This window comes from Stylophora pistillata, chromosome 7, assembly GCF_964205215.1.
Source record: "Stylophora pistillata chromosome 7, jaStyPist1.2, whole genome shotgun sequence".
Lineage (NCBI taxonomy): Eukaryota > Metazoa > Cnidaria > Anthozoa > Scleractinia > Pocilloporidae > Stylophora > Stylophora pistillata.
Genome location: NC_142525.1, coordinates 12665209 through 12679815, shown reverse-complemented (window position 1 = coordinate 12679815; position 14607 = coordinate 12665209). Strand labels below are relative to the sequence as shown.

Here is a 14607-nt window from a genome sequence, read left to right as displayed (position 1 = left end):
GGCGATGTAGAGTGTAGGGTGGTTAAACCCCCTCCTCCTCCTCCCCAGCTTACTACTGTTGTAGTCTCTTGGTTTCCCTTTGAGGGATCAAACGACGCCATCAGCACAGCTTTGTCCGCATATGGTACGGTCAAATCTGTTCGCAATCAGGTTTGGCCCGGAAGGCCTTCAGTGTCCACCGGGTCACGCATTGTCCAAATGGTTATTAGGAATGTCATTTCACCGTTTATTTCTATCCGTGGCGTCCGCTGTAAAATTTGGTATAGGGGGCAACCCCTCCAGTGTACTACTTGTCATAAAGTTGGTCATAAGTCGGCGGAGTGTCCCTTTAGGGGCAAATGCTTCCGATGCCGTCAAGGTGGACATCTAGCTAGGAACTGTCAGGCGACCGTGGGTGCTCAACCTGCTGTAGACACATCAGTAGAGATGGACATACCCTCGTCTGTAGCTCAAGAAAATGATGTGACAGCTGAGACAATTGCTCCCGTCCCTAAGGACGTTGTTGCTGAGTCTGAAGAGTGCGATTATAACCTTGAGGCCAGGAAGGACCGTTTTCCAACCTTCACATCGGTTGACCAAGTACAATCAGACAATGTCTCCCGTAAACGCGCTGCTCCCCAGACTTCTCCGGTTTCAAAAGGAACAGTAAAGAAGCCTGCTACAACGGATACAACCCAGTCGATTTCCGTACCAGTCGCTAATAAGATAACCGCGCCACCCTCCGTTACGTCGGTCATTTCTTCCAAGTCCAGAAGTGAAATTCTCGAATTGCTATCCACACCTCCTGGCCTTTCAGGTGATAGAGTAGACCTCCTACGGTTAACATCACACCTTCAAGTTCCTCCTGGTTCAATTGCCTTTGTTCTCAACCCGCAAAATGGTCCTCCTAGACATGTGCTAAAGTACACTCCGAAGAAATAGTTTAATATTAGTTTAAAAATTTAAAACCTAAAAATGAAAACTAAAAAGTAGTTTAAGTTATTTAAGTTATCGAGTGTGTGTGTTCAATTTTTGGTGTGAGTGTGTTAATTTTTGTTGAGGTGGGGTTCGATTCCCCAGCGAGTTTGGTGTCTGGTGACCCTCGTTTCTGGTGGACCCCAACCCTAAGGCATTGCACGCAAGCCATGGGTGGGATTAGTCCTGTTGGTCGGCGGGCATTGCACACGCCCTTCATCGGGGGCCCGGCCGTCCACCTTAAACATAAAAAAAAAACTGCACTGATGAGGCCCAGAAGGCCGAAACAGTACTGTCTGCAGTTAGATATAGCTCTTTGGCATACAAAGCTTTGTTTTCATGTCCAAATTGAGCACTCTAACTAGGATGAGTCATTGCTCTGCAATTGCGCATGCTCGCTAGTGTACTCTAGTTTGAGCACTCTGGCATGGCTTAGACGATACCACAAAGGTTGGATCGTTTGGGGTGACCATATTGGTTCTCCTCCATCCTAGCATTAGCACTGCACTGATGAGGCCCAGAAGGCCGAAACAGTACTGTCTGCAGTTAGTTATATATATATATATATATTTTACTTTTGATTCATTTGCACCCGGTTGCCATGTAATTTTACGGGTGAATTTACGATTCACGGGTCAGATAAAGTGAGTGAACACACCTTCCCCTCCTGCACTGTTCTTCAAACTTGATGCAGGCGTCTCGTCTTGCAATATTGTGATTGATGACGGATCGACAATAAAACTCCCAAACTTCCCATCCATCGCAGCATATTTTAGGGTGGAAATTATGATGCTAGCTCGAACTATTCTCTTAAATTCCAACTTGAAATACACCTTCACGCAGCTACTTCTACCGAAATGAATACAAAACATGAATTAATGTTTCCTTTAATGACATCCTTTCAAAACATCTTTTTACTGAGTTACATTTTACTCTACTACTCAACATTCGTCTACTTTACTGTCTGTCTGCCTGCCTGTCTATGGGGGTTCAGTTTCAAAAGAAACTCTAGTCCTGCGTCGGTAAGGGTATATAACAATTATTCCACGAGCGCGCGTTGGATATGAGATGATTGATAGCCAACTCGGCGCTACGCGCCTCGTTGGCTATCAGATATTATGTACAGATATTATGTTATGGTATATTGGCTAATATACCATAATGGCTGAGCCAATAAAAAGTCTTAAATTGCATTATCCAATGATCCAGATTTTAATAAAACAAGATATATAATTAAGAACGAGTCTCCGTAAGAATAAAACATCTTGAGAAATGAAAACTTTCAACCCCTTTCAAATTTTGCATGCAGTTAGGCACTCAGGGGAATGAATAAAAATGCTCTTTTTAAAGGTTGCAACACTCTTGCTGCCATGGTAACAACGGCTGCTTATTCGAGGCCTGGGGCCTCATTTTCATATAAAAAACATTGCAAAAACAGTGTAAAATGTTCATTCTCTATTTCAAACTAAATACAACATTACAGATTGGTACTTCTAGCATACATAGTGACATCATTCGTCTTTACTTTGATGTATTCAATTTTTCCTAGGAGTAAATGTGAATACACCAATAGATTATTTATCTTGGTAGAATTTCGGTAATTTTTTCTGTAGGGTGAAACAGGGAAAACGTTTGATTAAATATCTCCAAAAGTACACCGATTCTGGAACTGAAACTACGTATTTAGTTGGTTATAATATTGTAGTTTTTAAAAATGTAAAAATCTCTGCGCGCCGGCCTCTCATTTTGATAGTGGCAATTCGCGAACGAAGCTCAAAAATCAGGTGTTGCATAAATTGGCAATGTTTACATCTGATGTTCCCAACAACAAACGTTTCAGCCAAATGAAAAGTGCAAGACTTTAAAAGAATGTTATCTTTTGATGAATATCCCGAAGAGAAATCTCGCCTCTACCTTTAATATTTTGAACAAATAAATCAACCTTCATGAAGGACTACACAATGTAAGTAAAAACAAGTAATAATAATAATAATAATAATAATAATAATAATAACGACTTTATTAGCAGTACTTCCACAAGGTGGCTCTTCGCCTACTAATGGCCTAGCTACGGTATATGATTACAATAGGATATGTACAGTTAAAAGAAAAAGCGGCATGGTTAAAGAAAAATAAAAATAGACGCATAGCTGCGTGAACTCGGGCTTTCAATATGGTACATCTGAAGTTATCTTTAGGGGACTGCCCTATTGCCATTGTTACTGTCGTCACGCAATTTCATCATTACTGGTCACGAATAAGTCTACATGTTTTTTTTTTTTTTGTCTATTGGAGTGTAACGAATGTTGTTATGGTACTCGACAACAATCAAAATAATATTACCATATAGGAGTAGGTTCCTTGAATTTCAACCTTTAGCATCTGTAGGACTTTTCAGTGACTTTGTAGTCCTTTGTAGGCCAAGTGTTAAAAAATTGAAGGACCACTTTTGGAAAGCTTTGCATAAGCAATTTTAATTTAGAATCATTTAATATTACCTCTCAGCTTTTCCATGTAAGTACTGTAATTTTTAACTTAAAAATCGCTTGAAGGAAAAGCATTGCAAAAATGAACCGCTAGTCCTCAAATTCAAGTACTGTTAAGGCATTGAACTTTTTATTTTGAATTCAAGCATCTTCATGGACTTTCAAGACCTTTACGAACCCTGAGTAGGTAATGTATTTGCCTTTAACTGAAAGCAGAAGGGAATTTTTTATTTATTATAGGTACCGAGTCATAGTTTGTTGCCAAATCTTCACCCAAAGGGAGTTGTCAGAAATCGGTAGATTGAAGTAATATTAATGTTCAATAATTCATATTGTTTTTGGTAGGAAAATCTCTGAATATTGAATATTGCTGATGGCTACAACGAGAGAAGCAGTGCTATTTACAGTTTTAGTATATTAAATTAGAGGCATTTGACTTTCATTAAACACTAAGAGGGAATAGACGTATTTTGACCTTTTTATGGGTTTAAAAATACATGTCATACAAAAAAACTGAAAACCACATAAAAAACCCTGTGCATTCACTATTATTTCCTACAAGGCTTTCAAGAATTGACTTGCTGTCAACTGAATCAGACAATATTCCTTCACCGTCGTCACTTTTAGAATCTAAACTTACTTCAGTTCCACAAACATCAACAGTTTCTGGCAAATCATCTAACAGTAAATACTTGTTCAAAGGTGAGTTTTCTTATAATCTTTTGCCATACTGAACTAGACGCATATCTGCGTGAACTCGGGCTTTCAATATCGAAAATCTGGAGTTATCTTTAGGGGACTGCCATATTGCCATCGTCACTGTCGTCACGCCATTTCATCGTTGCCGGTCACGAATAAGTCTACTTGTGTTTATTTTTGTCAGCTGGAGTGTAATGAATGTTGTTATAGTACTAGAAAACAATCAAAATAATATATCGCCATATAGGAGTAAGTACCTTTATTAAAAACTGAATCATTGCATAATGCAATTCAAGAATTTTCATTGGCTTATCCATTATGGTATATGAGCCAATATACCATAATCTACAAATATGGTAGGCGTACGCGTCGGCTTAAAATTAAAAGGGCGCTAAAAAATTAAATGAAATTTAATAATTTAATTTAACGTTTTTAATAAAACAATTATTCCACTCGCACTTGCCGGATATGAGATGATTATATCCAACTCGGCTCTCCGCGCCTCGTTGGCTATCTATCATCTCATATCCAACGCGCGCTCGTGGAATAATTGTTAAGTAGATGCCAAAGGTTGAAATTCAAGGACTTTTCAATGAATTTAAAGGCCAAGTTTTAGAAAATTGAAGGGCCACTTTTGGAAAGGTTTGCATAAGCAATTTTAAAATCATTTAATATTATTTCTCAGGTTTTCCATGAAAGTACTGTAATTTTCAACTTGAAAACTGCTAAAGAAGAGCATTGCAAAAATCAAGCCTTAGTCCTCAAATTTAAGTACTTTCAAGGCCTTGAGTCTTTAATTTTTAAATTCAAGCATTTTCAAGGACTTTCAAGGCTTTTACAAACCCCGAGTAGGTAATGTACTTGTCCTTAACTGCAAGGAGATGGGAATTTTTTATCTATTATTGGTACCAAGTCAAAGTTTGTTGCCAAATGTTCACCAAAGGAGAGTTGTCAGAAATCAGTAGATTGAGGCAATATTATTGTTCAATAGTTCATATTGTTTTCAATAGAAAAATCTCTGAATATTTAATACTGCTGATGGCCACAACAAGAGAAGCAGTGCTATTTACAGTTTTAGTATGTTGAATTAAAGGCATTCGCCTTTCATTACATACCAAGAGGGAATACACATATTTTGACCTTTTTGTGGGTTTCAAAATTAATGTCATACAAAAATCTGAGAACTACATCAAAGACCCAGTGCATTCAACTATTATTTCTTACAAGATTTTTGATAATTGATTTGCTGTCAACTGAGTCAGACAATATTCCTTCACTGTAATCATATCTAAGATCTAAACTTGCTTCAGTTCCACAAACATCAGTTTTTGGCAAATTATCTGACAGTAAATACTTGTTCAAAGATGAGTTTCCCTAATCTTTTGCCATACTGTATAACATTAGATAAGGCGTTTGAATTCCAATAACTACATGATTTCATTACGGAGTTACAGAGTGAACAGACAGCCACAGCACAATTCACATTGAACTTTCTGGTTTCAGAGGCATGACTGAAAATGGGCACTATTTTCAACTTTATCAATTTTAACCCCTTTCAACTCAAACATATCGCCATGTATACTCTGAAAATAATGTAAAGCTATTCCGTGATGATACTTCAAGAAGCACACATGTACCTTGAGAATGGCTTCTACCATAAATATCCCTTGCATAAGAATTGAATTTTTTCAAGCCCACATTACCTTTACAATAGGTAGCAACTGCAGTACATCCTATTGTCAAGACAAAATAGTTGAAATTTTTGGCTATAAGTGAAAAAAGCACTATTCTAAGGAGGTACAGTACTGATATCCTTCTATTGTAGCTTCTTGATGAATAGTGCCAGTGTAACTTTCATTGTATTGAAGTTCATAGTCAGTCTCGAACAAATTTAAAAGTGTGGGTAATTCTGTCTGCATTAAAAATGATTGTCTGGCTAACTGAGACAAACTTGAATACAACTGATTTCCAATATTGATTATTGACACCAGATCATTAGCAGAATTGATTCCTTGTTTTTTATTGTAAATCAAACAGTAGAAACTCATTGCAACACACTGTTGTTCTGAATTTTGTCCAAATATCAACTCATTAGCTTGGCTATGTGGTGCCGTTATTGTTTTACTCGGGTCATTGTAGATTGGAGTAGGACCAGGGTTTTTCTCTATATCTGAACGCAGTTGAAATTTACAATAGTTTGATACGTGTCTGACTCTTACAAAGACACATGGGTCTATTACAAGAAAACATTGATAAAGACCGACCTGCTCTATACTTCAAATTAATTATCCTTTGATATACCCTCACAGAACAATTCAACAAATACTTCTTCTCATGTTGTGTGACTTTATATAATCTTATCCTCTTCGTATTAAGCTTACAAACATTCTTTGTAACTCTTCTAGCTTTCACATAACGAAGTAACCAAGAGGAATTCGGTATGCTTGGACGAATACGCTCATAAACAAATTCCTTCAGTTTTCTGCCATTTCTTCTCAGACGTTTCAGAGCAGCCTCTTGTATTCTACTGGGTTTTCGATCACGTCTAAATACACGGTTGTGTTTACATGTAAACATAATATGAGTTAGCTCGTTTGATATAGCAGGTTTCGCTTGATATTTCTCGATATAAGGTTCACTCGTAAATTGATCTCTTGTAAAGTTCGCGGACCGACCCGTTCCCAAAACGCTCCACGATTTTTAGTGCGGGTGTACTGATAACGATTTGTGACTTCCTATGTATACTGAGCGTAATAGCCATCGAATTTCTTTCGCGCACATCAGTCCACGAAGGCAGCCATTGCTTAACCATGCACTCTAGAGTTCATTCTACGCCTGCGCATACACTTGACACATGTGCCGTAGTGGAACTGCGTTTTGTGAACGAACGCAAAAGAAAAAAAAAACAAAGAAACAAAGCCGAATTTATACCTCGGGGGTTTCCTTCGGAAAGCCCGTGTAATAACATAAGATAAGGGATTTGAATTCCAATAACTACACGATTTTATTACGGGGTAGCAAAGTGAATAGACAGCCACAGCACAACTCACATTGAACTTAATGGTTGCATAGGCATCGATAAAATTGTTGCAATTTTCAGATATAAATGATTGAAAAGCTCTATCTAAGGAGGTACAGTACTGATATCCTTCTAATTGTACTTTCTTCATAACCAGTGTAGCTCTCATTGCGTTGAAGTTCATAATCAGTCTCTAACACATTTAAAAGTGTGGGTAATTCTGTCTGCATTAAAACTGATTGTCTGGTTAACTGAGACAAACATGAATACAACTGAAATACAGTACTCATTACTGACACGAAATCATTAGCAGGATTGATTCCTCGTTTGTTATTGTAAAGCAAAGAGCATAAACTCATTGCAATTCATTGTTGTCCTGAATTTTTGTCCAATCATCAATTCATCAGCTTGGCTATATGGTGCCATTATTGTTTTGCTAGGGTCAATGTACATTGAAGAAGGACCAGGATTTTTCTCAACATCTGAACTCAGTTGAAATTTACAACAGTTTGATGCGTGTGTCTGACTCTTATAAAGACAAAAGGGTCTATTACAAGAAAACATTGATAAATACCACCTTGCTCTATATATACAATTTCATTATCCTATGATATACCCTCACTGAACAATTCAACAAATACTTCTTATGGTGTTTTGTAAATTTATTTAATCTTACCCTCTTCGTATTAAGCTTACACAATATTCTTTGTAACTCTTTTACCCTTCACATAACGACGTAGCCAAGAGGACTTCGGTATGCTTGGACGAATACGCTCATAAACAAATTCCTTCAGTTTTCTGCCCTTTCTTCTCAGACGTTTCAGAGTAGCTTCTGGTATTCTACTGGGTTTTCTATCACGTCTAAATACACGGTTGTGTTTACATGTAAACGTAATAGGACATTACTCGTTTGATTAGCAGGTTTCGCTTGATATTTCTCGATAAAGGTTCACTCGTAAAAGATCGCTCGTAAATTGATCTCTCGTAATATAACTGACATTACAGCCAGTACCTGTAATGTCAGTTATATTGGTGAGACCACTCGCCACATTTGTACACGAGTTCGTGAGCACCTCTTGTCGGACAAAACTTCGCATATTTACAAACACCTGCAATCATCAAGGGCCTGTCTTGACTCTTGTGATACTGAATGTTTCACGATCTTAGATTCTGCCGCTTCAAAATACCAAATTAAGATCAAAGAGGCATTGCATATTAAGTGGGAAAAACCTATCCTTAATCAGCAATTGAAACATCTAGAATTGTCTCTTTCCTTTTAATTATGTTGTTCCTTGGTCTTTTAATTTATTTTTATTATTATTACATCTATTTTTTTTATTTATCTATTTATTGTTTGATCTAGTCAAGCGCGCGCTATTTACACCTTTCGCGTTTTTAACATTCAAATGTAACGTAAGCCCTGACACGTAGTTTGTAACGTACCTTAATTAAAATTCAAATGTACAACAGTTAAATGCTCATTTGCAACTGAAGATGACATGAGAATGTCGAAACATGTCTTGTAAATTTAAAATCAAAGTTGTTGTTTCTTTTTTGAGAGTTATTGTCACTCTGCTGTCTTTACGTCCTTTCGGTAGCATGAAAAGATCTCTAGAAGGAGTATACTTCAATCTGTTCCACAGCGTTTATTTTTCTCATCAACTTCCTAATTTCAGCAGTCATCCAAGGTGGCCTTGAACGACCTCTAAGTGCTATTCGAGGAACATGCCTCTCTATAGCACATAATAGCAGGTCCTGAAATTTAGTCACACTGTCATTTAAATCAGTTGGTAAAATCACAGAGTCCCAGAGGAGTTATTTCAATATACTTTTGAGACCATCAAAGTCAGCTTTCTTGCAACAATAGATTTCCCTATTGACATTCTTTTGACGTTGGAAATTTGCACTAATAGCAAAAGATACAGGAAAATGATCTGAATTAAAACTATCTGGATGGACAGAGACATCAGAAAAAATATGTGCGTGGAAGCGAAAGGCACCGAGGACATCAGAGACATTATTGAGGATAGCTTGATTCAACAAGGTAACTACAAAAAAACCATGTTAAAAGGATGCAGATCCTTAAAAGGAGCAAAATGAGTAGAGTCCAACGAAACACGTCCGACCGCCATCAGTTCTTCCCATTTAGGACCAGTGTCACAGGTTTCAAATGACCGAAAAGTATAATGATGTATCCTCAGAGGATTTTGGATTGCTCAAATTCTCATGAAAGAAGGTACAGCACTCGGAATCTGGATAATAGCAGCACACGATTTCAGGTACATGTTTGTAGTTATATCAGGTAGTCCTCCTTGAAGGATGATCAATTTTTTTTAAAAAATCATAAAGCTAGAGGCAAGATTTCTCTTCGGAATATTGCTCAGAAGATAACACTCTTTTAAATTCTTTCACTTTTCATTTGTCTGAAACGTTTTTTTTTTTAGAACGTTAGATGTAGACACTGCCAATATATGCAATATCTGATTTTTGAGCTTCGTTAGCGAACTTCCTTTATGAAAAGTAGTGGCCGCCCGCAGAGATTATTACATATTTAAAAACTAGAATATTATAACCAACTAAGTGCGTAGTTTCACTTCCAGAATCGGTGTACTTTTGGAGAAATTTAGACCAACTTTTCCCCTGTTTTATCCAACAGCAAAAATGACCGAAACAGTACCAAGATAACTAATCTATTGGTGTGTTCACATTCCCTCTCAGGGGAGATTGAATACATCAAATTAAAGACGAGTGATGTCAGTATGTATGCTAGAAGTACCAATCTGTAATGTTGTATTTAGCTTGAGATAGAGAAATAAACATTTCACACTTTTTTGACATGTTTTGTATGAAAAAGAGGACCCAGGCCTCGAACAAGCAATCGTTGTTACCATGGCAACAAGAGTGCTGCAACCTTTAAAAAGGGCATTTTGTGCATCCCCCCTGAGCGCCTAACTGCATGCAAAATTTGAAGGGGGGTTGAAAATGTTCATTTCCTAAGGTGTTTAATTTTTCCAGAGACATATTCTTAATTTGAATGTATCAATTAAGTTGATATTGAAATGCAATTCGACAATCGTAAAGAGTTTCTAAAGCTGTCGTTACGGGGTTAGCCCTTCGTCAAAGCCTTTCAACTGAAAGCAAATGAATGAATGAAACAAAATTATCTTGTCTGCTTGTCCATTTACTGCACTGGTAGACTGGTTCGGTTGACTGTCAAGTTACTTGAGGCGTCATAAGTAACGTAGGTGATTCTAATTCACTCGTATTTCCTTCTTAATTAATTATAAAGTAAACGCTAATCAAAGCCACCTACTTGAATGGTATCACTTTGGTTGCATAGTAGTTAATATCAGCTTTAAAGAGATCTTCAACCTGTCAAGACATTAATGGCAGTTTAAGGAATAAGACAAGTTAGTTGTTGTAAATTGAGTTCATACATGGCAAAGATGGAAATGTTCTTTATGGTGAGCGACTATCACAGAGTGAGTTTAAATATAAAGGGCAGAAATTTCTTCTCCTACCCTTCAATTCGTTGTTTATTTTGTTTCGGAAAGTATTTTGCTATGCTTCAATTATCTCGTCTCAGATTGGTCAAAACCTGACAGTGAATTCACCAGTGTAAATGAACTTAGAGTTGCGGAACGAGATGGAACCGGCGTTGATTGGTTTCTGTTTTCCCTTTCTCTGGGTTCTTTCTCGGGAGTTAAAAAATCCATTCCCAAAGAAAAAGTAGGCAGATCTTCATCGGCTTGTTCTCTTGTTGTCATATTTAGTTTGACTTTCCTGCGGAGGTTTTCCCCCTTTTTTAATGAAAAATGCTCAAGTCACTCACGAGAAAAAATGTTTTTCACCAGGCGTTTGCTGACGTCAACAGCGTGCATTATGGAAAATTGAAGCACGCTAGCGCAACTGAATTTGATTGCACGAATTTATAAGCTATGTTATAAAATTAATTGATGGCTAAATTTCTGCAATCTGGCTGGTTTTAACCGCCTCCCGGTTACCTCAATTGGTTAGAGCGCCGGACTGTTGCGCGGGAGGTCGAGAGTTCGAGCCCCGGCCGGACAAACACTAAAGGTCTTAAAATAACTCAAGAGAATGTACTACCTTTCTATAATATCATGAAATAGATAGACGTTCCAGTCTTCTCAGATAACGACGAATAAACCGTAGTTCCCGTCTCCTGCATCTATTGGTTGCTTAATTAGGTTAGGCAAGGGACGTTAAAGAACCCACTCACGAGATTACTGTGATGTGGTCTGGCCTGTTTACTGGAAATTGGGGGGGGGGGCATCTTCAAACTCCTTTGATTCGTTGTAAACTGCTACAAGCAGTCTGGCAAAGTCCCCCGCACAGTGTTTTAAGAATGGCCCTGAAAAGCCCCATGGGGAGTGGTCATCTGACCCATCCATCCATCCATCCATCGGTCTCATCAAAGGTTAAAACCATTTATAAAAATCCGGTCCCTATTAATTTGTAGTGCTCTGAGATGAGAGCCTTCTAGAAAATACCATTTGAACATAGTCGAGAAAAATTTGCATGAAGCGCTAGTATCGTTAAAAGAAGTTAGGTTGTCGTCCCCTTTCAACTACACGGCAGAAAAACAGACCTCTTGTTTTGACCTTCTCTTTTTACAATATCCGTGCTTAAGATCTCTCTCCTTCTTTAGAATGGTAAGTACCAACGACTACAATAAAATATTGAACAAAAGCCATAGTCAATAGGGTACTACATGGCTTCGCTCTGTATAGTTATGGGGTTAGGTGTCATTTGGGACGAAAGTTCTGTTCCTTTCTCCTGGATTAAACTTAAACTTAAACTTAAAACTAGTTAACATTGTTTTGGAAAACAAATCCGCTTTTGCTATCTTGAGAAACCCTAACGAAAGGTACAACGCGGCTGCATCCAACCAATTCCAACAAAAATGTTGATTTATGGAGGTTTGATGGATTGGAATAGTTTAGAGTATGTATGATGCACGCTCCTCGCAGTAGATAGCGCTATTTAAGCAATAGCGAAAATCAGACCTGAAAAAAATCAGGCCTGTACGGGATTCGAACCACTGACCTCTGCGATACTAGTGCAGCGCTCTACCAATTGAGCTGACAAGCCTACTGGGAGCAGGCCGTTAACTTGATTCGTAATAAACCCGTGAAAGTGATAAATCAGATACAATTAAATATATGAAGTTCATATATTTAATTGTACCAGTTTAGAATATCTTGTGGAGAAAAATCCTTCATGCCTTCTAATAAAAGCACTGTAATTTTTTTTCCAAAATACCAACGATTATCGTTTGAGGGTACGGTATTCATGGGAAGCGGGGGCAATCACCTGTACATCCTACTGACTAACTTTTTTAGAATTGTCATGAGCATCGTTTAGTTCATTCCTACTACCATTGTGGAAATTGAGGTACTGTGTTTTCTTATAGCAGTTACGAAGGTAAATATAATGCACAACTTGATGTTATGATTAAAAATGTCTAGTTTTATAGCAACCATATGCATGATATACAAGTCACCACCTGAGCAATACGCTTGGAGAAATTGTGATATTTTTCTCTTTCCTTATTCAATAAGCCAACGTCAAATTTTTCATTCAAGATCACCATCTTTCCACTGATGAGCCTGCTTTCACTTCCTACCAATAAAGCCAATAAAGAGAACGTCAATTTGATTTATCAAATTGTCTACTTCACAAATAACGTGTTTTAAAAAGTTTAATAGTGTTTATATGGATGTGCAGCGCAAAAAAAAAAAGACATGTTGAGAAGCGACTTCTTTTCGTAGAATGTACAATAGACAAATGAAAACTAACACGAGCTTTTAGTGCATCCCGTGGTTAATGGTTACTCGTAATGCTTCATATCCCGGCCTCATAGCTCAGGCTTGTGCAACAACAAAAACCTCTTAAATGCATGATTCGTGCCCATAAAATACTACATGGAATCGCTTTGCAAGCAATTTCCTCTGATTATTAACTGTGATTTGATTCAGAGACAAACTAGCAAAGAATACATATAGAGAGGTGAGCTGGTGTTCGTTCTGAACCATGAGAAACTCATGGAAGAGGGAAACAAATATGTAAGGAAGATTTACTTTCTGCTTCTGCTACCACTACCGGCATTCGTACTCCTACTATTTCTAGTGCTACATGTTGACAGAGGCTTAGATAGTCTGGTTCAGTAGAGGCAGCTGTTATTATTAATTTGGACGCCCAAACACTCCCTTTAACATGAAAATCCTTGATGGAGTATTGCTTACTGGCAATTACAAAGTATGCTCGTTCGCCTATCCCAGTTTCTACATCATATGTATACCACCCAGCGTCGGTAAACCTTGTTAAGCCAAAATGTAGCTTGTTTCCTCTCCCAACACTATTTTTATGGACGCAAGTAATGGTTGGTGTTTGATTTCCATCCGCCCAACGATAAAATGGCACAGTTTTTGTTAATTGGACTGTCTGGTCCAGTGGTGCAGTTGTTATCCCCGCATGATCTAAGAAAAATCAAGATATGCATTTTTCGATTTTCAGCTGGGTCTTAACTATACCCTCATTACTTTGGTACTGCTCTACTTTATATGCGGAGGCACGGTGGCCTCATGGCTAGTGCGCTCGACTCCGGATCAAGTGGTCCGGGCTCGTGCCCCGGCCGGGACATTGTGTTGTGTTCTTAGGCAAGACACTTTACTCTCACAGTGCCTCTCTTCACCCGAGTGTATAAATGGGTACCGAAAATTTAATGCTGGGGGTAACCCTGCAAAGGACTGGCATCCCATCGAGGGGGAGCAGAAATACTCCTAGTCGCTTCATACAACAGAAACCGGAGTTGAGCACCGGCCTAATGGGCCACTAGGCTCGTAAACGGACTTTACCTTTGAATAAAGGCTAATAATTTTTAAAGAAACTGTTTGGGACTGTGACGGTGGGGGTAACGAAATAGTTTGAATATATGAACAAAGTTGAAATGGAAAATTGCCACCGTTACGATTATAAAATTTATTCGTGTTTTTCTCGTTGCCATGTTCCCACCAATCACGTAGCTCCTTTTTTTGCCTTTAAAAGCACACACAACCCACAATTCCCCTATTCGCTCCGACGAAGGGCTAACGCTCGAAACGTCAGCTTTTATAATCGTAACGGTGGCCGATTTACCATTTCAACTTTACTGATATATTCAAATTAGACTTTACCTTTACCTACTTTATGTAATCGATTCAGATAATTTGACGTATACGGTTTGCTTCACATTTGACTTCTATACACTCCAAATTAGTCTTACACTCCTTTAAATCCCCTTTTTTTTTCCAAAAATACGTTAACATTTATGAAACCCCATCTCCCCATTACCTTCCCTGCCCCAACCATACCTAATGAGGTTTTTTTGTTCCACATGGCCGACACCAGAACTCTTACGAGGCAATATCGCACACTTCTACTGAAATG

At 38.1% G+C, this 14607-nt stretch overlaps 1 protein-coding gene across 1 annotated transcript; it reads right to left on the bottom strand.

Moving 5' to 3' along the window:
• Positions 1-1574: 1574 nt before the first annotated feature.
• Positions 1575-13667, bottom strand: LOC111344369 (uncharacterized). Its single transcript, XM_088728004.1, has 4 exons — positions 13425-13667; positions 12683-12801; positions 10472-10530; positions 1575-1803 (listed from the first exon to the last, which is right to left on the bottom strand). Exons 2-4 carry the CDS (start codon positions 12770-12772, stop codon positions 1590-1592), a joined length of 363 nt encoding a protein of 120 aa, XP_088584130.1. The 5' UTR covers positions 12773-12801; positions 13425-13667; the 3' UTR covers positions 1575-1589.
• Between the last annotated feature and the right edge of the window lie 940 nt (positions 13668-14607).

Coding starts and splice junctions, on each gene's coding strand:
- LOC111344369 (XM_088728004.1), bottom strand. CDS start 12,772: ATGGTGATCTTGAATGAAAAATTTGACGTTGGCTTATTGAATAAGGAA. Junction 10,531..12,682: donor CCAAGCGTATTGCTCAGGTG/GTGACTTGTATA, acceptor ATGTCTTGACAG/GTTGAAGATCTCTTTAAAGC. Junction 1,804..10,471: donor ACCAAAGTGATACCATTCAA/GTAGGTGGCTTT, acceptor TCATTTCGGTAG/AAGTAGCTGCGTGAAGGTGT.